General features: G+C 37.6%; 1 protein-coding gene across 5 annotated transcripts in view; it reads left to right on the forward strand.

Annotated features, from left to right (window-relative positions):
• The window catches only part of magi2a (membrane associated guanylate kinase, WW and PDZ domain containing 2a), a 213,646-nt gene that overhangs the window by 156,922 nt on the left and 32,219 nt on the right, over window positions 1-24,505 (forward strand). For 4 of the 5 annotated variants that reach the window (XM_079868394.1, XM_079868391.1, XM_079868392.1 and 1 more), the window contains exons 10-11: window positions 3,084-3,701; window positions 17,414-17,445. In XM_079868394.1, the coding sequence (XP_079724520.1) occupies window positions 3,084-3,701; window positions 17,414-17,445 (650 nt within the window). The remainder of the gene's footprint in view (window positions 1-3,083; window positions 3,702-17,413; window positions 17,446-24,505) is intronic. The other variant, XM_079868393.1, reaches the window with a different exon arrangement.

The following is a 24,505-nucleotide window of genomic DNA, read 5'->3' on the forward strand; positions in this document are numbered from 1 at the left end:
CGCATCCAAAATAAAAGTTTGTTTTTACATAATATATGTGTGTGTAAGGTGTATAATTATTTTCTATATATAAATACACACATATGCATATATATATTTAAGAAAATGTGTTATTTATATATAAAATATTTATATATAATATAAATTATATATAATATAAATATATATACACAGTATATACATGCAAATATTTCTTAAATATATACATGCATGTGTGTGTATTTATATATAGAAAATAATTATACACCGTACACGCACATATATTATGTAAAAACAAACTTTTATTTTGGATGCGATTAATCGCGATTAATCGTTTGACAGCCCTAAAAAATTTAAAATGTTTTAAGAACTAAAACACTGAAAATCTAGTTAAAAACACTCAAGGCACGTTTTCCACACTGCTTTTTACAACAGCAACAAAAAAGAAAATAAATAAATAATATTTAATCATTTTAATTTAAATGCCCCAATATAACAATAAGCAGCAATAAACAAAAAATATGTACTTATATAATGATTATTTTAAATGAAATATCTTAATAAATAAATATAATTCAATCTGTGAACACTTTTGAGTGATTAATGAATCATTTCATTCGATTAATTAAAACTGATTATATTATCTGATTCATTGAACATAATCAAACTTACTCTATATTTTTGCTATTAGTGTCAGATGCCCTATTAATACATCTCTATTTAAATGCTCTCATACAAGTCACTAAAAAGTTGATAGATATAAACCAGTCCTAGTTTGTCCTAACTTTTACAGGCTTTTATTACCCGGTGTCATCATACACAAGCATATTGTAAAGCAGAACAGCACACACAAGAATATGACCAAATGTTTCATGTTCTTTTTTAAGCTTTAATCTGGAAGCTGTTAAAAATATACTTGATACTTAAGAATTTTAAGTGGATGATAATGTTTCGTTTGTAGGAATGTTGTGATCTGGTTTGCCCTGTGGGGCTTTGGCCCAGATTGATGCTGACATAAAGTTAGGTGTGAAACAGTGAGGTCACACCGATATCATTTGCTCTCTAGAAGCATGTGAAATTATTGATTGGAACACCAGAGGCTCTAGGCAAATGTCGAACGTATTTACCGAGATTAATTAAAATTTCTGCACACAACAGTCAGGAGGGGACAAGCCCATCGATAGACGCGTACAGCCCTGCATGAAATGTCTCCAGGAAACCAGTAACACAACAGACACGCTGTGTGAGACCTCGTGATCTTGTTTATCCCACAAATACATTTGCCACACGCCACATTTGCTGGAATCATCTCATTTCCATAATAATTGCATTTCTAATTATTCATTCTTTGCCAGCGTTGAAAGATGGAAGGAAAAGCCAAAATTAGGCCTGAAAACATAAGTCCAACGGTGTCAAACGTTAAATCAAATGCTTTTCACAACACAAGCTCGATTTCACATTCCGGTCAAATTGAATGAGTGAAAAAGAGAAGTGAAGATCACACTTAAGGCTTGAAGCATAGCGACACTTTGGGGATTTGGGGAAGTATTGAGTAGAGGTCCCTCGGATTGTTCCTTCAAACTGGTGCGCTGTAATTGTCACAGTTACCAGGGGAGACGACATGAATAAATATTGGATGACTAAAATCATTGCAAATTGGGGAACGTTTTTCACCCCGATTAAAGAAACTATTCTTATTGGGGGTTTTTTCGTTTTGTTTTCCCTTATAGCTCTGTTCCAAAACCAGTTTGGTCTACCATTTCTTTAGCTGTTTAGCCCTCGGGTTCCTTTGGAACATTCTACACAGGCATCAAGCCACACAAATGGCATTTCTCATGTAAAGCACACAGGAGATTTGACTTCTCTAGTCAAAAAAAAAATGTTAATGAAAAAATAATTTAACGATAAGTTGGAACCAATCCTGACCAGTCCTAATGAGATATTACCACAAGACTCAAATTATTATTTTTTTTTAAAAAGGACAACCTAACATTCTGAGGGGAAAAATACACTGAAATAAAATTAAATTGGAACTTCAGTGTATCCAGTTGGATCTTATATCCAGATAGATCATCGTTAAAGGGTTCATACTGAGCCCACTAGAATGAGTTCCAAATTATGATTATTATGAAACATCAGCATTTCAGTTGTGTAGCCATAGTGAAGATTTATAGTTTGACTTTAGCACATTGCTAAACTAATGACTTATCACTCTCATAAGCACAAAATCTACAGCACACACAAATAATAGAGCAGATAGTCAAAAAAGATTGTTGACATTAGCATGTTGCTAAGCTAATAACTCTAAAGCACTCCATTAGCACAAAAATACACAGCACACACCAATAGTGGAGCAGAAAGTAAAAAATGATAGTTTTACATTAGCATATAGTTAAGCAATGACTTATCACTTTCATAAGCACAAAATAGGCTACACATCACAAACACATAATGGAACAAACAGTCAAAACTGATAGTTTGATATTAGTGTGTTGCTAAGCTAACGAATTAGCAATCTCATAAGCGCAATACACAGCACAGACAATTAATAGAGCAGATAAGCTAGTCAACTGATAGTTTGACAGTAGCATGATGCTAAGCTAATGTCTAAACCAGGGTTCACCAATCTCGGTCCTGGAGGGCCGCTGTCCTGCAGAGTTTAGCTCCAACCAGCTCCAACACACCTGTTTGAAAGTTTCTAGTATGCCTAGTGAGACTTGATTAGCTGGTTCAGGTGTGTTTAATTGGGGTTGGAGCTAAACTCTGCAGGACAGCGGCCCTCCAGGACCGAGATTGGTGAACCCTGGTCTAAGCTGTCATAAGCACAAAAATGCACAAATAATCAACATATTATTTGTAATTATCAATGCTTTTTTTTATTTGAATCAAAAAAATTTTGACTCGTATACCAACTTGGATGCATTTAGTCTCTGTGCTCATTGCAATGCGTTCTGGGAATGAGGTATCTTTTAAAGAAGCATAATTATTTTTAAGGTAACTACGCCCACCTTTTGGAACAGCCTTTGCTTCTGGGCCGCATATACCATATCCGCCAGAGCTAATATATGCTAATATATCTTTCTTTCTGTCTAACTGTTTTCCAGGAGACGTGATTGTCTACATTAATGACGTCTGCGTCCTGGGCACCACCCACGCTGATGTGGTGAAACTTTTCCAATCTGTGCCAATCGGACAAAGCGTAACCCTCGTCCTTTGCAGGGGTTACCCTCTTCCTTATGACCCGGAGGACGCAGCCAGCACCTTGCTGTCCCCCCTCGGCCTCATTGATCGCCCTCTGCTGGTCAACGGACAGAATAGCTACGACAGCTACATGGAGTACATCTCCCGCACCGCTCGATTCATTGACCCCCCCCATACTACGTTGCCTCATCCCCATCCTGGAGACACCCACCTGGATGCCGGACCGCTGGAGGACAGCGTCTCAATGGCATCGTCAGGAGCGGCCGGTGGAGAGCTGCTAACAGTTAACATGGTGAAAGGTGCGGATGGGTTTGGATTCACCATAGCAGACAGTAATGGAGGACAGAGGGTGAAGCAGATTCTGGAGGCGCAGGGATGCCCGGGGCTGTGTGAGGGCGATCTGATTGTGGAAATTAACCAGCAACCCGCACTAACCCTGCCACACACGCAGGTGGTGGAGCTGCTAAAAGAGTGTCCTGTTGGGGCAGAGGCCACGTTGGTCGTACAGAGAGGAGTGGCAGGTAAGAAGGCTTATCTTTGTGGTGGTGTAGGTGGGTGTTTTGGGTTTTGTGTGTATTTTCGCGGCCTAACATACGGAAAGGCCTCTTAATTGGTTGATTGGTCCATTTTGTCCTTTTTAGCAGTTTTATAATTCACTCCTCGGCTTTCTCAAAGCGCTGAGTCACACTGAAGAACGAGCTGTTTCTGGCATTGACCTTCACTGTGAGGAAAAGCACTATGGGTAAAAATAGACCCTGACACATAATTACAATAGTGTACAAATATGCATACACCTTACCTGTGTGCTTAGTATATTAATATCCTGCCTTCCGTACAATTCTGTTACATAACATGCTTTCACAAACACACACACACCTAAAATTCACAAACCAGCACACTTAAAGATCCTATGAAATCAGTTCTGTCATGACAACTCTCGGGAGATTGTTATGGTAATAGATATGGCGATGTTAATGTACAGTATTTGGTCTTGGCAGGAATAGATCTGCTACGCTGCTGATGCAGAGCAAGTACCAAGACTTGCTTCTGCCAATAGATTCACAGACATTGCTGTGAGCATGTAAGATATGTAGATAATGATGTGATTGCTACCAAATGAGTTAAAGACCTAACAGCCTGCGCCATCTAGCATGTCATGCCAGAATGAGGTAATATTGGAGTTTTGAGGCTTTTAGCACGTCTGTAAGCTTTGAGGATAATCTGTATGCTTGGCCTTGCGGTCACATTTACTATTGCTCGTCATAATTTTGTGAGCACAATCCTGTCATTTCAGTAGGCTCAGCATGTTGCTAAGCTAAAGACCTCTCATAAGCAAGTTACTCACACAAATTTGCAGCACTGACCAATTGAAAGCTGCATGGTTTGAAATTTACTTTGGTGTGCTTTATAGATTGCTATGCTATCCTATTGAGAATAGAAAGTGGACCTTTATGCTCTCAAAATTTCACCTAAATTACACTTAAGTGATTGCACCTTAAAGTTGACAAGATGTACTGTAGACCTTTAAAATGTACTGTCTCGAAGTTATGGTAAAATGGAGGAAAGGCTAAAAGCTATTGACACCTTGGATATGTTCCACCTTCAATCCAGGAAAGAAAACTGCAGTCGTCAAGCCATTTCATGGAGTCTTTAAAGTTAAACTGAATTCAAAATTGATCCCAAAACTGATGCCAAAAAGCTATTTTAAGCTTCACGCGTGGCAATGTGCAGTGATGTGCTTTCCAGCACACAAGCACTCCCTACACTCACGAACACCGTGTCCCAGACACCTACACTGTCTTACATACAAATTATGGTTTGCTGGTTCAGTGTCTAGCTCTGGAGGTGCAGTGAATCAATACTGGTTATTTTGCAGTGCTGTTGATTATTGCTGGTGATAACTTGTTTCTCACCCGAGACTGATTTTAAATTCTCCCCAATTAATTAAGTAATTGATTACTTCAGCTATTCAATAAAAAAAAAGCCAGCTCTGCAGTCATTTTCTGTATATCACTGATTCTTGAGACCTGGGACAAAATTTTATCTGCCGTAGTTTTAAAATATATATGATAGTTTGACAGTTTGGATGGTAACTACATTTGTACATTTATTTAATTTGTTCCTTTTTTTATTTAAAATAAATTATAAATATAAAAAAATAAATACAATTTCATTAAATTAATTTATTTTATCATTGTTTTATTTTATTTTTTCACTCACTTCCCCTAAAACAACTGCCCTCAGACCATAACTCTAATATTTCAAATATGTATTTTTTCACAGATGTGTCCCTACTTTTTTGTTTTGTTTTGTTTTGTTTGTGAGAGGTTTGTTTGTTTTTTACAGACTGACTGACATTTATGATTATTAAAGTCAGCCCTCAACCTGGAGGTCTTATTTTGATATTTATTTTTTATATTTTGAATTGAGCAAGGTCATATAGACACTGTTGGGTTATATTGTTTTTTTAATCATTTTAAATAATACTTTTTTTCCTTATTTATTTCAAAAGCTTGAGCTGAAAAGTATTAATATATTCTTTTTTGGTGTGAATTTAAGGTCCATATTCATATGAAGTATTTGGCACAATAATATCTCACAGTGATATTGGTTGAAAGGTAAAAAAACAAACATGCATACTGTATATGAAAAAAATGGAAGCAAAATGTTGCATGATTTTTTTTTTGTTTGTTTTTTTTTTGTTTGTTTCAAGAATCAGTGGTATGAGCGCAGCCTGTCCAGCATGTCAGAACCCAGAAAGCATATAATTTGAGCATTAATTGCAGTTGGAAGCACTCACCGTTGATTTTTTTTAAGCCTGCGGTTTTAGGCCGAAATTAATTGTGAGTCATTCATGTTAGGAAATGAAAAGGCAGCAAAAGCTGATCCACATGCACCTGTCTATACTGCAGAAAAGCAGCTCGTTCAATACGTTTTAGTATTCATTACAAAAGGAAAAAAGTACTTCAATGGCTTTAGCTCTAACTGACACCCTTACTGAGAACATATAAGCTCTTTTTAAAAGCTGCTTGAGTCAGAGTGATTTATGACCCGTAGCAATCAGAGAGTCTGATGTAACACATAGAGAAAGAAAGAGAGGGGACATACTGTATAGAATAAAGATTCAGGACAGAAGGAAAGAATAAAGATCTTAACTCTCAGAGACCCACTGTGGCAAAACTGCAACATTTGTTCAAAGCAAAAATAATGTTGCACACTCCAAAATGCACAACACATTTTGAATGAAAATATTTGGGAGAATCTCAAAACCTTTAAAGAAATGTTCAGGTCACATTTCAGCCCAATACCAAAAGGAAGAAAATAATATTTTTGGAATAAATAAAGTGTAATTTACTATTGCACTACAAGGTCCCATAGACATATTACAATTGGATATGTAAAATGAGTATAATTTTCTTGAATATAATGTCACAATTCGTCTTTGAGGGTTAATCATAAGAAAGTGGGAAAGAGGAGGTGAAGGAAATAGAGTGTTAGAGAGACATTTTGAGAGCTTATTTGAATTGAATGTCTCCTCTGTGTCAGTGTAGGTCAAAGGTTAACGAGAGAGACATTAAATCCTCGTTAAGCCCCAGTGATCAGTATGCTCGATTACAGCCTCAATGCGCTTTACATACAGTATGAAGAGCGAACGCACTCCAAAGCACACACTCTCATTAGTACACATGCATAATTAAGGTTAAGGACATTTTATGAACTTTTAAAAATGTGTGAATATCATTGCATTATACTAACAAAATATCAATCAAAGATTTTGTTGTTTTAAATGATAGGATTTTTAAAGGAAAACATTTCATTAAATATTTCACAGTTTTTCTGAGATTTCGATTAGTAAGAAACCTAGATTTTCTGCAATTTCAAATATGAAATTAATGGGAAATATACCTTTGAGAACCAGGCTGCTTCAAAAGTGGGCATTCAGCTCTATTGTCAGTCAGTTCGTTTGAAACGATGAGGGGTACAGAAGTCACCTTGATTAATCCTGATCGCAGAGAGGTTATTGGTATTCATTCCTTACTTCATTTATCTTAATGTATTGAGATTTGTGCCTCACCAAAGTGAAGTGTAATGTAATTACATTCTGTGTGTTTGCAAGGGCACTGACCACAACTAGAGTGTATGTTTTGTTTCGAGTGCATGTGGGTAGATCCACTTAGGTGCCACCAACAGAATCAGCGTGCTTGAAGGTCATTATGGTCACTTGAATCCGAATATGGCCTAATGTCCCGTACATCAGCAATCTGTCGCATTCTCATCCTCATCATCCTTGTGTGCAGACAGACTGAACAGTGAGCCCTGAAACACTAGACAGCCTGTTGCATCACGCTATCACCCGAGTTTAACATCCGTCTGTTCAAACATACCATGACTGACATAAGGAGGACAGAAGATGATTTGCACAAACCAACAGTTTCTGTCAAGCCAAGTTGCAGGGTCAGTTTTATTCCATGCTACTTCCATCTGTATTTATCTGCACCTCTTCCCTTCTATTCTTCCTTTTAAAGCATTATATTCCAGGTCTTCTGAAGCCATACGATAGCTTTTATGGGCGTAAAATCCAGATTTACGCCATTCTTCTCTAGAAATCATAACTTCCGAGTTTGTGAGAGAAGATCTTTTCAATGAATTGGTTTATCCTATTCACAAAATCAGATGATTCATTGACAAATCAGATCCAATAGCTAGTCAATAGCTAAAGACCTCTAAACTTCGTGTGGCCTTCAGATTAGTTCAAGAAAAGTTCATAGAGAGCTTCATAGAATCACCAAGTGCAATGAAAAGTGTCAGATGCAGTGGTGTAAAGCACTCCGCCACTGGACTCTAGAGCAGTGGAGACGTGTTCTCTGGAGTGACGAATCACGCTTCTCTGTCTGGCAATCCGATGGACTAGTCTGGGTTTGACGGTTGCCAGGAGAACGGTATTGCCTGACTGCATTGTGCCAAGTGTAAAGTTTAGTGGAGGGGGGATCATGGTGTGGAAATGTTTTCAGGGGTTGGGCTTTGCCTCTTAGTTCCAGTGAAAGGAACTCTTAATGCTTCAGCATGCCAAGACATTTTGGACAATTTCATGCTCCCAACTTTGTAGGAACAGTTTGAGGATGGCCCCTTCCTGTTCCATCATGACTGCGCACCAGTGCACAAAGCAAGGTCCATAAAGACATGGATGAGTAAATTTGGTGTGGAGGAATTGACTGGCCTGCACAGAGTCCTGACCTCAACCCGATAGAACACCGTTGGGATGAATTAGAGGGGAGACTGCGAGCCAGGCCTTCTCATCCAACATCAGTGCCTGACCTCACAAATGCGCTTCTAGAAGAATGGTAAAACAATTCCCATAAACACACTCCTAAATCTTGCGGAAAGCTTTCCCAGAAGAGATGAAGCTGTTATAGCTGCAAAGGGTGGGCCAACTCCATATTAAACCCTACGGATTAAGAATGGGAAGTCATTAAAGTTCATGTGCATGTAAAGGCAGACATCCCAAATCTTTTGGCAAAATAGTGTATACATGCAGTTTACCAAGTAACAAACAGGCCTTCTCCGTTTTACTGATCCTGTGTCCTAAGTCAGTGACATGAGTCGTAGCTAACTCACACAGAGAGATGCGTAATGCCAACACTTAAAGGCTTCTCTACAAATCCAATCTGTGGAACAGTCCAGGAGCGTTTAGACAGCCTATTATACACCCTAATAAAACTGTCAGTGTTCCAGTGAAATGATGTGCTAGTTCTTAATGTGCTGCAATTTGGCCCCTCTGTCTCACCACTGGACACTGGCCATCCTTTCTAATTACACTAGTGCAAATGTGAGTGTCTCTTGTGAACAGTTTGGTTCACTCTCTCTGTTTCTCTTTTTTTATGCCTTTTCTCCATCCCTACAGATTGCTTCTCCTCTTTTCTTTATATCTTCGAAGCGGGAGTCTAAAGCTAAATCTCAAGGCTTGTCCATTGAATAACAGTGGGTTGATTGTTTCTAAATGTCTCATTCATAATGTCCAGATGGTGATGTGGTTTTTTCTGCCAGATCTTTTTGTCTCTGCAATAATTTCACTGCCCCACATGTCTAGCACTCTTCACTTGTGAAAATGCCCTTGGCTTCTGATTTAAGTGCATTTTGGCATGTTCCCCTGGAATGGTTATTGGTTGGATCTGTCTTTGAAGAGCTGCTCTAGGATCTCTAACCGGAATCCACTGATTAACACACACCCCACCAGAGCGCCATCTGCCGTTTCCATGATTGGCTTATTTAGTGAAGATCTTATTGTTATCAGATAATTGTTGCAATGAAATGTCCCGTGGACCATAACTATGGCAGACAGCCCAACAGAACATTGATGATGATACCCAAAAGCAAGACAAAGGTTTCCAGAGGAAAACCATTAATTGAAGTTTAGTGGTTTGTGTCTGTTTGAGTTTGTCTTTATGCTATAGTTTTGTACTCCTTAAAACTAAATCATATTTTAGCAGATTTGAGAATTTTGATAATTACAGTCTTCCGAGAAAACAAACCAAAAATGTTTATGACTCACTCACATGCATATCCAAACTTCTGTCCAATAAAATGCTATCTAATGAGAAAGTCCCTCCCCTTAATACCCAAGTCTGATTAGCATTATCAAGGAGCTAATCGTGGTTCATGGCTGTGAAGTAAACTTAAAGCCTTTCGATATGCATCACCAAAACTTTGTTTAAATAGAACATACGTCAATACAGGAGAGAAAAGTAGCCATTTCATGGCTTTTTAAAGGAACAGTTCACCAAAAAACTAAATATTTGTCATGGTATGCTACTTCTACAAAGGTTTGTAGAGTTTCCCATCGTAGCACCACCAGAGTATATCAAACTTTTTTTTAAGCTTTGCCATTATGTAATATTTGCAGTGAGTTCTAGAGTTTAGGGTAATACTTTAGTTTGTGGACCAATTCTCACTATTAACTTGTTGCTTATTAGCATGCATATCACTAGCATATTTGCTGTTATTAGTATTTATAAAGCACATATCAATGCCTTAATCTGCATGACCATATTCTACATCCCTTAATCCTATACTTAACTGAACCACTACAACCACTGCCTTTCTAACTATTAATATGCAGTAAATTAGGAGTTTATAAAGGCAAATAGCCTAGTTAATAGTGAATATAATGTTCCCCAAACTAGAGTGTTGCCAAGTTCAGCTTTTTGGCTTGCTTTGTGATAACCAGAACTATAACGGCTATTTTAGTGTCTGTTGCTAATGGTGACAAGCAGAAGTGTGTAATTTCTGTCCCATTACTATATTGTTGCTAAAGATTCTCAGATATCAATCTTCAAAAAGCTCTGCATATTAAGCTGTGAAGAAGTATTTTAGTGTAGAAAGACCTACACATTTAAGCTTTATATTATTGTCGTAAGTTCTTATTTTGGTCACGTTTGTCAAGTTGTTTTTCCAGAGCCCTGAGAGAGCATTTATGTATTTGAGTCATTTAGACATGTGGAACCAAAAGGTGATGGATATCACTCAGGCTTGTGTTTCCAGTCTCACTGTTGTCATGGCCACCAGTTAAAGCATCTGCTATTTTGGTTGTATTTGGTGTTTAGAGGAAATGTGCCGTCTAGCTTATGTGCATGTTTGAGAGAGTATGTGTGCACTGTTTAAATTACTTTTCAAAGCTTGCATTAATATCTCATATGGTGTGATCAATTCAGCTTATCAATTATCTTCATTACTAGCAGCTTCGTCCATCCTGAAGTGTGTGTGTGTGTGTGTGTGTGTGTGTGCGCGCAGAAGCAGATGACTCTTAGCTGGTTGAGAAAAAACAAACGCCTCTCAGAGTCTCATCAAAGAGGTAATTAGCTCCAGCTCTACTGATATACTCATTAGCTGATTTATACCCATTAGCTGAGATATAGGCATGGGACCATTAGCTTACCAGACACATGCTTCACAAATTCAAAAGGAGCTTATGGGGAATTGACAGTGGATATTAATGCGCACACACATAGACATCTCACATAACATATAATCTGTTAAAAACACTGACTAGCTTCTCAATGAGGACAGTTTGGGTCAATTTGATTATGGATTTAACCCACAATATTCTTTTGAGTTGCTGTATTGAACATATTCAGTATATTGCATGTGGAATCTATTTAATATATTCTACTCGCAGCTTCATACCGTGGTGTATTCAGCAGTCAGACAGTTGCCCGCTGGGTCTGTGTGTATATTATGAATAAATGAAGATTAATGCCCCCCATCTGATCTCTGTGCTGCTCAAATCTTATTTGGTTAATGAAATGTGCCTCAGCCATAAATCGAGCACTAGACAGTAAGCAAGCCGTTGATTTGCGGCAAAGTGGACATCAGATGTCCTGACTGCGTGCAAAGTGTACCCGATTTTAGTATTGTTGTTGTTATTTTTATTTGGTTTAATACATTTCTAATAATAATTCATGAAAAATTAATACATGTATTAATATTATTAGAATTCAATTTGATCATTACTAACAGTTTGCCTTTATGAGAGTTCTTTGTGGCCCGGTTTACACCTAATATCTTAAGTAGATGAGAAAAACACCCATTTACACCTGGTGTTTTAATCCGTCTCTTTTGTCCACTTTCAACCACTTCTGTCCTGATGTCTTCAAGGGGAGGGTCTATGGGCGGCTAAATGTATGGGCTTTTTCAGATCTTTCGATCTAATGGACAAAATAAGCTCACGCAATTTACATATGAACTTGACTGGAGACAACTGGAGTACATAAACTGCTGGAGAGCATTTCTGCTCTGACAGACGCAAAACCACACCGAACGCTGTGAGTGTGTGTTAGAAATCAGTAATGGTAAGAGAACATTGCGCTTGGTACGTTTTTCGTCTTCAAACTAAACTTGGGTCTCCAGCTGACAAAGTTTAAATCCCGTCTGGCTATCGCGCTTCCCATAATGTTTACGCATTTGGTCAGGAGGTGAAGAGTAGGTCTTTTGTGGTTGTTGAACGCATTCGGCCACAAAGCAATCCGGTCGAATGTGTTTTCGACTACCTCTGGAAGTGCTTGAAAGTGAACAAGCTTTAGACCCCGTTTACACCTGTATTTAGCGTCGTCCACTTGTGATCCGATCGACCAAAACGCATCTTAATACCAGGTGTAAACAGGCCCTGTGACTGCTCTCTTCTAAATAGCTATAATGTAAAGAATAGTTCCTGTATGTTGTCCACACCCAACCTGAAAAGAAATCTATACTGTGGGATATTCTCTCGACTCTTTCCGTCCTCCACTCATGTGATCACCAATTAGTCGATTGCAAATATGGACAAGTGGGCAACACTTCCATAATTGCCAGATGGCAGGATCTACTCCAGAACACAATTTCTGATAGAAGCTTGCCTGGATTAGGTTTACCCCTCACCTGCATCCTACAGATTTACGGTGTTTGATGGTTTTTATTAGCATAATCTGCTTAATATGCATCAAGGGTGTTGCAGAATCTAGGACGTGTTTATTTTAATGTGTCATACAGTGTGTTTACCAGCGCTTTGATATTCAGGTTCAAATGGGGGGGGGGGGGGGGGTATTTAACAACTGCATCCATGAGCTGATTAAGTCTTGTGAAGCGATGTGAACTATATTACAAATTAAAATATGAGCGTTGTTGTCCATTTATTGTGATTATAGCCATCAGCAAAAGTTTTTGTTTTGCAAAGCTCTACTTTAAGCAAATATTTATAAGTAAGTATGTTTTTATAACTGTCATTTGATTTACATCTACTGATGAGGCTTTATATCCGTATTTTCCAGAGCACGCCTTCCATTCGTTTCTCTATCCATATATGAAGCACAATCAAGCCACTTTCCCTCCCTTTCAGCTGTCCTGCCCGAGTGTCACTGATTTCTTGCTCGGTCTTGCTCACTGAAGCTGCCCAGTCTTTTCTCGCCGCTCCTTATTTGATGACGCATTCCCAGCCGACTGCAACACGCTGCACTTCTTAATCAGCCGGTTGCGTGGTGCTTGTGTTGTAAAAGTGGCTTAATGTAAGAAAGTGTTAAATTTGAATTCAGTGTACATTAAAATGCTTATTTTGTGTGAGGCAACTGCATGTAAAATTCTTTATGTAGGATGCACATCCAACTGCTGTTTAAACATGAGGAAATCACGATATAAATGTATCTAAATGTATTTATAGACATGTATTTTAGATTTCCAAAACATATTTCAAAAATGACACAGTTAGAAAACGCATCAAGAATTTTTGTAACAATGTACAATTACATAAATATTTTTGTGTCGCAAATCCTTCTCATCTCTAAACCTAACCCTAACCATTTCCTATAAAATATATACAGTTTAAAAAAGTAAGTGATAGACAAGTGTATTCCAAAAATGGTGACTTTCTTTTTTTTTTTTGTAATGAGTGCGGGATTTGAATGTTATGGTCACTACTGATGAAAATGAAGATTGTTGAATTTGGGCAATCATATGGATTCTGAAGATTTGAATTACAGAGCACAAATCAAATTGATTACTTGTGATCATAAGTATTAGATAAGTAATGGTTAAATTATTGTAGGTATCATTTATTTGAAGGTTTTAAAGTATTCTTGTATAGATTATGTAATCCTTAAAACGAGATGGCACTAGAAATCCCAGAATGGAAGAAAATATTATAATTTCAAATAACAGTGTTAAAGGGATACTTCTGTCATCATATACTCACCCTCATGTTGTTTCAATCCTTTATGAATTTCTTTCTTCTGCTGAACAGAAAGGAAGATTTTTAGAAGAATGTCAGTAACCAGACAGTTTCTGGTACCATTGACTTCCATAGTATATTTTTTTCCTACTATGGAAGTCAATGGTACGAGAAACTGTCTGGTTACTGACATTCTTCTAAAAATCTTCCTTTCTGTTCAGCAGAAGAAAGAAATTCATAAAGGATTGAAACAACATGAGGGTGAGTATGACAGAATTTTCATTTTAAAGTGGAGTATCCCTTTAAATGCGATCGAATCCCATTGATAATAAATGCAATTGAATCAACCAATTCATTTCATGAATTAAATCTTCATAGATAAATAAACGTTCACAAACATTTGAGCTAAAAAACAAAAAGAGCTAAAGACTATTTCTGACTTATTTTCCTGATGTTTTATACATTAGAAATCCAAGACTGACTAAAAGGTCACCATAACATAATCACCAAAGCATTTTATTCACAATCACAGTCAACCAGGAGCCTTAAAGAGCAAATACACTGCTCTGACAAGCCTATGATATCAATAAGTTTTTATCTCCAGAGAGCCATGGAGCAACTCAAGAACCCTATCCACCTTATTTTGCAGTTTTTTGCTAAATTAATCATCATAACAAGCTGTTTTGTACAGCTAAAAATAACTGAAAGCAAATGACACCAGAAGCCAAGCACATTCAATTTGCAAATTGGTGGATACAGGGAAAAAATGGTTCTTGATAAAAAAGTTAAGTTAATAACAATTAAAAGTTCATTAATTGTACGATACTTGCAATGCCTTAGCCGTTGAACGAGCGTGTGTTGTGTGTAGAATGTGTTGATGATTCAGTGGTCCGATAATGCTGAAGTCGCAATCTATTTCTTCACTGTTGAACGAAGAAATTATGATGAACTTGCGATGTTTGCCTGACTCAGTCGTTGTCGAGGAAGTTACAATAGTTGTAACGTGAGGCCCTGTCACCATGGCTGCGCCGACTCTGGGACAAAGGTCCAGTGGAACTTTAACTTTGGAGGGAAAGTTTGTGATCCTTTGTCTTCTAGCATTGTATTTTTCATATGTTACTGGATTGGGTGTTGATGGAGAAACTATTAAAGATTATTTTAATACTAATATGCTGCATATGTATCAACATATAATATACACAATCATTTTAGATCATCAAAATACAAATTTGTAGATGCCAAAAATAGTACAGATGAGGTTACATTATCTAATGGTTCTATCATAAAGCATGTATAAAACGTTATACAATACAAATACACTATACAAGACTTTTAATTATACACATAATGTACTGAAGATATGCATGTTCATTCATAGATTGAGTAATTTTGTTATGGGCATGTGTGTTTCAAATATAATTATTAATGTTGTCTGATTGGTCCAGACGCTACAAAACTTTTGTGGGTAAATAAGGTTCAAAGATGTCCCTTTGAGGGTACTGCCTCAGTGACAAGCTGTATAAATATTTACAAAAATCATTTATTATTTAAAAAAGAAATATATATAATTATATTAACAATGAAAAAAAGTGTAAAAAAATGGAATTTTGCAATCAACCTTTTTTTACAGCCGCACTCTTTATGCTTTATTGGATAAACTGCAGTCCTAATATGTGTCTCTCTCGCTAATTCCAAACAGGTCATTTGCACTGCCTTGTTCATTCCTGAAGGTCATCTGTGGTAAGACATGAAAGACAGAGAGGCAGACAGAGGTTGAATGCAAGACACTGGACGGCCTGTGTGTATGCATGAGTTTGTTTTTGTACTCCAAGGCCGATTTAGGAGGAGTTTATAGAGAAAATATTCATGAATCTGCCGTTTGATGTCGGCGGGTATTGTTTAGCTCTTAATACCAGGAGAGGTGCTCTACAGTCTAGACTGACAGTACTTCCTGTTTGTTATGATTAGAGTTCGGAAGCCTCATGGCCTTTCGCCTCATCTAAGCCAATGTTTTTCCTCTAGAGGGAAAGTGAGCATTTGATGTGATGTGAAGATGCCGTTCAGCGCATTTTAAGTATATTTCTGTCTTTGGATTTGGGCATCCTTTCATTGATTGCAGCAGGGAGATAAAATTGTATATTTTTTGTCATCAAAAAAGGATCAACAAATACAGTCCTTAGGGTCAAATTTTACATTTAAAACTCTCTTTTACTTAGATACATGAAATATTCACCACTTGTCCTCAAAATGCAATTGCTTCCGAGAGGATTTTTTTTCTAGATTGAATAGATATTTGAATAGCTGCTGTTTGAATTGTGTCTTCAGTGTTAATTACTTATTAAATGGTTTCGATTTTAAGCACTGTTATTTTTGTAACTCCACACTGATCCTGTTAGAGTTGATTTTAAGCTATTTAAGGCTGTGAAACACCAAAACAACATCAAAGAACTAGTGGCGACGAAAGCCGTCTGTGGTGTCACCTTGCGTCACATGTGTCCGGGATAAAAAGTTGCGCTTGAACACAACGCAAAGACTACAGCCAGCGGCCAACTAGCAGCTACATTCTGGATCAGCAGAGGTCAATGGTCTATATTTGTCATTTAAAAATGGAAACCAAAACCGAAGACTGCGGATATACAAACCATAAACAAACGGGGAAAAAAGCGCTTGCTTACCATTTAGAATATCAATCATGTTGACTACTTTCTTCATTCCAGTCGGCTCATGTTGTATGGAATGCTGAGGTAAGATGACATAAATTAGAACAGACTGTCTGTCTTGACTTCTTTGGTCGCTTTCATCACGTCGTTTTCTTCTCGTGCACTGACTGGTTCACTAAGTTGAACAGCCAATCAAAGTTCTCTATCTCTCCGACAGCACTGACGCAGATGGATGGCTATTTAATATGCTCAATCTGCCAAAAAGCCACTGACGGGGTCCGTCTAGCGCAGATGGTACGGAACACACCACAAAACTAAGCTGACAGATGCTCAACGATGGCCCAACATTGGCTGATTGCCAACCATCAGCTTGGTGTTTCAGGGCCTTTAGGGACTTCATGGATATGTTTAGACTTTGATATTTGTTGAGACGAGTTTTCAAATTATGTTAAATATATGTTCCGAACTATTTCTAGGTCGCTCATCAAATTGGCAAATCTTTGTATGAACATCTTTGTATAAAAGTTGAGATTTCCTTCCTTCCATTGAATCTCAAATCATGCTGGATTATCCGCTTCTGCACAAAGTTGTATAAACATCTTGTGTTAAATTAGAATATTACAAAATAGAAATAATTTCAGAAATATCTTTTGGACTCCACTGTAGAAAAGAAAACTTTAATATTAGCTCAAATAAATACAATCCTCACCCTCAGATTGTACCCCAAGAAGGAACGGCTCTGGAGAAAACAAATTAAAATGCTAATAAGAGGTTGTCATCCAGGACTTTTCCAGTTTTTTTTTTTATTTCAAATTCCCACTTTGATTCTTATATTAAAGCTCCAGCAGGCTAAAAGTTTTGTTTGTTTTTACCATTGCAGGTCACTTTTCACCTTGGAAGACCTCTAAACAGGTAAACCGTATCGTATTTCAGCCTTCTGATTTAAATTAATAAACTAACAGTAACTGTGCACTCTCACTATTGACTGATTAAGTCATATTATACATTATGTAGAATATGTATGAATAACCTTGTCTATAGAGCTTTATTACTAAGCTGAATTGATAACAGATGCTTTATTAAATTGTTATAACATATTACCACTAATTGCATTCTACTAAGCTACTGCTTGTGCCTTGTGTTAATATACAGTACAGTAAGAATGACTAATTTTCTTCACAGATGAATCATCACAACACAAAACGCCAGCTATTTTTAAAATATTTTAAAATAAATCAAATTATTTTAATAGAGCTACTAATATTTTCTAGGTTGAAAGATGTATGTATAATTTGTTCTATTAAAAAATCTGTTGATAGGTTAGAAGTTGCATTGGTGTGAGTGCAAAGAATTAGGTTATGGAAATTCATTGTTAAAAGATGTGAAATAAACACTTAATATGTCATAATTTCACAGCTAACAACAAACTCTTAAGTCCACCGCACCTTCACTAATCTTTTCTCACTAACCAGTGCGCTGTGTAATGTGACAAGTAAAACATTGACCCTCAGCAGCAGTCTGTCCATGTCTTGTCCACTGTTTTTGATCCAATATTGTCTGCTTGACCACATCTTAAACTGTATATGAACTTGAACTGTATATGTGTAAAGATTTTTGAAAACAAATCAAATGATTTTAATAATTAGCAAATAATCTTTTCTAGTTAAAAAAAATCTGGCTAAATCTAGTTATGCTTAGGCGGCTGGCTAGAATTTGCAATGTTTTGCATACATAATATATGTATTTTATGTTTCCAAATCCAGTAATCGCAACTAAAAAGTTTATTATTAAAAATGGCGGCACCCTAGTTGAACACACTCACACACACAGTATATATATATATATATATATATATATATATATATATATACTGCCTTCCCATGCAGCCACACATCTATTTATTTTTGGTTTGAGAACCCTGCCTGCTTCATATAACAAAGGCTCGACTGGTCATAAATCGACTGATTTTTCTTCAGACTACAGAGAGTCAGTGGCACTGCCTTGAGCTGCTGCCGACTGTACTGTCATTTTTCAACACATATCTTTGTATCTATCTCTAGGGAACAGAACTGGGACAGAGTGAAAGTAGTACCCGCTGCTCCAGTACAGTAGAGAGCTGCTTGGTCTTTATCATCTCGCTCCCTCCCTAACGCTGGGGTTTAATTAGACATCATTTGCTTTAAGAATATCTCCACAGCCAGAAAAAGTTTCATTACTTGAAAATGTTAAAGCAGTCCATCTTTTTTCACAATTATCCATGTCTGAAGAACCAACGCTGAGTCACAGCACTGCATCATTTAATCGACTGAAATTATGAAATGCCATTAAAAGATATTATGGCTTTTGCTACAGACTGCCCAATGGTTACAGCTGTCAAAATACAGAAATGTTGTAATGCATATGAGAACTGCCTAAATGAATACGGTTTATAATAGGGATGGGACGATACAGCTGAAATATGTTAATATCTGTGGCAAGCCGTGGGAATGGAGCGAGTCGTCTGTTGTCACTCCTCCTTTTATCCTTCCGCTCATTAGCACTCGCACCACCGGCCTCGCTCCGTTCCCACGGCACTCTGCCCCGCCCTGCTTACCACAATATCTTTCAGGCTTCTGGCAATAGTTCTGTTATTGATATTTGTTCTGAAATGGCTCGGCGGTACCATCATTTTGACCAAATAGCCATTATTGCAAAGTAGATATGCAAAAAATTAGCTTTACTAAATGAACTGAATCGTTTGAATCATGATTGAGTGGAAAAGAGTGTAAAAGCTCCAATTTCCACAGAAACTTAAAGGCCAAATTTAAAGTACATTAAAGTACATTAAAAGTACATTAAAGTACATGTATTTAATGTATTTTTAAAGTACATTAAAAATACCACAATATTAATTGTTTGGTTAATTTTATATAACCAATCAAATAGAATCAACTTTATCCTAAATGTCTGATATAATGCCCAGCACCAGTTTACATTGAATACATACACAATGTACAAAAGAATCTGATCATTTAAATCTGATGTTTACAAACCCCATCTAAACCACATTGTCCAGATACTTTAAAGGAACACTATGTAGCTTTTCAACCTTCATAATATATTTCCAAGACCCTTGTGATGGTACATCGACTTACAATAGGTTGAATGACACGTCTGCCATAGCCTGACGGGGTCTGTATCGCTTTTACTGGCACTATGTAACTTCGGGGTTCGGGTAGTAACCCGAGCACAAAAAGAACTACAAAATTCGACCGCTTTACGGCATACGTCACTTCCACCACTTCCTCAAATTTGGATGTGAGAGGCCAACCAGCGTTTGTTTTCGGCTTTCGTGCGTATGTTTTTGTCATGGGGGCTGTTTACACCTGGCCACTTCATGCGTTTTCTCAGATCGGATAGCTATCCGAACGTGAAAAGACCAGGTGTAAATGCCCTCCGAAACGCATTCAAGACGGATTTGAATCCGATCGCTCAAACCACTTCAGGAGGAGGTCTGTGACGCATTCCAGACGAAACTGGACAAGTGTAAATGCATCTGGTTGTTGAAACCACATATGTAAATTGTACTTCTCCCAAAAATGCTAAAAAAAAAAAAAAAAAAAAAAAAAAAAACGTGTGAGAGCGTGTTATAGGCTATATGTTATAGCCAGATATGATGACGCTACTGGAACACGCATCACCGCAGATGAGCAGCTGAGCATCTAACGTTATTCATCAAGCCAACGTGCAAACTTTCGCAAATCAAAGTGAAAGTAAGTCGCAGACGCTTAACACACAATCATCATCATTAAAAGTAAAGAAATGAAATGATCTTACCAGGGCTGTTGCCGCTCTCTCTTATTGCGGTCTTTGATTTTGAAATTTTAGCTGATGATCAATAAAATGCAGTTCATATCTGTTGCTTTCGGTGACGTGCACTCCATTAAATCTGCATATAACGCGAGAATTGAAGATCGGATTTAAATCCGTTTCGCAAAAACACATTTATGTGACCAGGTGTAAATGGAATCCTTTTGATAAATCAGATAGCTATCCGATCTGAGAAAACGCATGAAGTGGCCAGTAAATAAATCTCTTATTTGTAAACTTGTTTGCATATATGTTGTATGTTGTTGCGCTTGCTTGCTTGCTTGTAGTATGTCAATTTTTACATGCTGTTCATCCATTGCTGATAATTAGACCAGTCCAATAATTTCCACATATGTCTAGCTAGCTTTCGATTATCAGAGCTGTTAACAGACTTGCTAACAAACACTCATTTCTCTTAAGTTTTTTTTGCGTTATGTTTTATTGCCTAGCTTGCCTCACGAACTAGTTTGCCAGCTGAACTCAGGTGTTGTGAGGTGTATTTATCACGTAGTCCTGAGGGATATCAGACGACGCTGTTGACGTTGATTCTTGCGATTATCATGAGAACTGTTTTCAACATCTCATATAATTATCAGGACATAAATAAGCCTAATGTAGAGGTTGTAAATAGTGTAAACGAGCACAATTTGCAAACTATTATGATAAATTGCAATAATCATGTCTTCGGAGTCTATCTGTGCCTGTTCCATGCCCGACGCAGGTACCGGTGTACAGGGTGGGAGGTGGGGGGTGGAGGGGTATTTACGACAGTGCAAGTATTCCACAGCGACTCTAGGGGTCGCTGTTTGACAAAAACACAATTTCTACACAGTGTGCCTTTAAAGGAGACATATCATGCTTTTAAATCGTTCCTTTTTACACATAAATCATACATTTGTAGTCTATATAAAGCGGAACTGCAATGCTTGGGTCTGAATTCCTCATTATTATAGCTCCACAGGCCCCTTTTTCTGATGTGCGTCTGAGAGCAACTCGTTTTGGTGCGGTCTCTTTAAATACAACTGAGACACTTCATTCCCCGCCCCCTCTCCAGGATGCAGAGGTGACACTCGGTTCAACTCCACCCCGTTCGGCCATTTTTGTAGTTTGATAGCAGAGATACGATTATCTAGCCGCACAGAAACTTTTTATTCACACGTTATTAACAAAATGTCAACAACGGAAGACTTGTCCAGCCAGCCTTACATGTTCGAGCCAGAGTCGGAGCCGGAGCGAGATGAAAATGAAGACGACGAACCTGCAGAACAACGTCTTCATATGGATGTATCGCAATGGTGTGTTACTGTATTTACACATGAAACTTTGGTCTTCCGACCTTTTACCACCGTGTCGATTTATTTTGATTAATATGTGCGAGGGAGAGAGAGCAAGACAGCGTCTAGTTTGGAGACGATGTCTTGTTTACATTTTCGCCTGGCTCCGAAGAGAGAGAGAGAGTGCGTGCGCGCGACCGGGTCTCTCTCTCTCTGCTCGTTCTTTCAGTTAAACATGCGCCCTGTCACAAGCGCGGCAGTTCATCTACATTAGACGGTGTAATGAAGCGTGTGGGTTACTACATCCAACAACCGAACATTTTAACTTACCTTCTCGTAACTTCTGCATCCTTTAGCTTGGACTACAAAATTGCAGCGAGAAATAAAAATGGCGGATTGCTCGAAGTGTTGGGCTGGAAGTCAATGTCCTTATTTGTCAGTTCCGCTGCAAATACTGTGACGTAATAGTTCACAAAACGTCATAGAGAACAGAAAAATCGGAACAGGTTGAAAAATAAGGCCAAAACAGAATATAAAGATATCAACGAAGCACCTGAAGAGAATAATTTCAACTTTTCTGTACTTCTAAACACTCCAAATATACAACAAAATGCATTTAAGGGCTAAAAAAGTGGATTTAGCATGATATGTCCCCTTTAATGTTTGCTCACTCTTTCCTCATAAAGCGAACTATGTGACATTCATTATATAGTGAAGGAGTGAACAAGTCAGCAGAATGTGTGAGATGTGTAAAATGCCAACCTGACCAGCACTACTAATAAGACTAAACCCAATATCGGTCTATTTCCATTTCATCTCCGGATGATTAAACTCATATGACCCATTTTCACAGACTCTGACTCAAAGATGAAGAGTGTCTAAGCAAATAAAAGTTAAGTTAAAACATAAAATATTTATAATAAAACTGTATTTTTTATTCATCAAAAACCTGAACCAAGCACAAACCTGAAGTTATATGAAAAACCAGCCCGTTCTCATCCCAAGGCGTCATATACTGTACTGACGCTTTTGACATTTTGTCTACATCGAACGCACATGGCACCCTTTAGTGTCAATATGAGACGCAGATAGATATGGGCCAGAAGGCGCCTCCTAGCGGTCTAACCCTAACCCTACACCAGACCTAAACCTACCCATAACCGAACAAAGCTCTGTGCGTGTTATATTGACGCTAAAGGGTGCCATGTGTGTTCGATGTAGACGAAATGTCAAAAGCGTCAGTATATGACGCCCTAGGATGAGAATGCGTTGGAAAAACTGATGTGAACCCACCCAAAACAGCTGGTCCTTTAGCAGACCTAGCGTGAGCGGCAAAACATTTCCAATGGATGTTGATTCTTTAAGGGAACGTTTACCGTGAGCAAAAGCCATTTGCTGGAGTGTGTGTCACAGCGCTTTGCTCTGGCAATATTAATATCATCTATGAGCTAATGTGCGCGTGCGTATAAGTTTGCTTGGCAGTGACATGTTATAATCTGTTTGTTTCCCATCTGCACACAGCAGCCCAGAGGCATTTGCCTTCATCCTCTAGAGCTCCTCCAGATTAGCATGCTAACACAGACCTCCTTTAATAAGCCCTGGCATCTTTCTCATCCTGGCATCTACTTTCTTTCTTTGTTGACTATTCCCCCCTCTCATCCAATCAGGCCTTTTGTTTGGCTTTGCTTTTATAGGGTGCTTTTACACTAGAGCTTTTGGCGTGAACCCGAATCCATTTGTTGTATAAATTTGGTTAGTTTAGTTCACTTTAAAGAGGACCTATTATGCCCCTTTTTACAAGATGTAATATAAGTCTCATATGTGCCCAGAATGTGCCTGTGAAGTTTCAGCTGGTGCCTTGGATACTCTGCCAAAAACTAAAACATCTGTTTGGCTTTATCGTCTCTATCACGGTCACACTCATGTGACATTGCAGTACTTCATCATCATGAAAGTCTATTATCTGCATGTGTTTTAAAGCCATATCAGTCTAAACTTCTGATATGTGGTTTTCTGAGCGCACACATCCGAACCACTCGCACAGAAAGTCAGACTGGGCATCCCGTGAGTATTAAACTAAGTTCTCTTTCATGTCTAATTGTGCTTATACTGTCAAATACATAGAAGGTTATGTCAAAAACACTCAAAGTTCACATAAACACAGTCGGTTTTGTCTGTGAATGTAGACAGCAAGTAAAGAAATCCCATGTGTATATTAGATTTGTGTAAAAAGCAGCATATTACACAGTACCTACTGCTATATATGCTGTTAATATGAATCAAACAACAAAAGAAAAAAAGAAAATCACTTGCTGCACCTGATTGAATAACTTAGTTGCTTTAAACAGAATACATTTATGTTCAAACACCATGTAAAAGTGATTTATGCATAATAGGTGGCCTTTAAAGCTTTTTTTTTTTTTTTTTTTTTTTCTGTAACGCAGTGTGTTACTTGGGTTGGGCAAAATAGAATTCAATCGCCTCTCTTACGATTCATGAGCTGGAATTGAACTGGCCACGACCCCACAGGAAGTTGAATGAGAAAATGAAGTAGAATTTACTTAACTAAAATTGTTGTTCAGTATATAGTAGACAGTTATTGAATTGAAAAAATTGAAAAAGTCATTAAATCATCTGTGTAAACTGTTTTTGGGAGAATAGTTTTTAAATGTATTTATTGATATCTCATAATTTGGTAAAAAAAAAAAAAAAAAAAAAAAAAAAATATATATATATATATATATATATATTAGGGCTGGGAATCGATTAAAAAAAATAACTAATTAATTGCACAATTTGCTGTAATTAATTGCAATTAATTGCATTTTCCCCAAGTTTGTAATCGTCAA

Source organism: Squalius cephalus (genome assembly GCF_949319135.1).
Source record: "Squalius cephalus genome assembly, chromosome: 4".
Classification (NCBI taxonomy): domain Eukaryota; kingdom Metazoa; phylum Chordata; class Actinopteri; order Cypriniformes; family Leuciscidae; genus Squalius; species Squalius cephalus.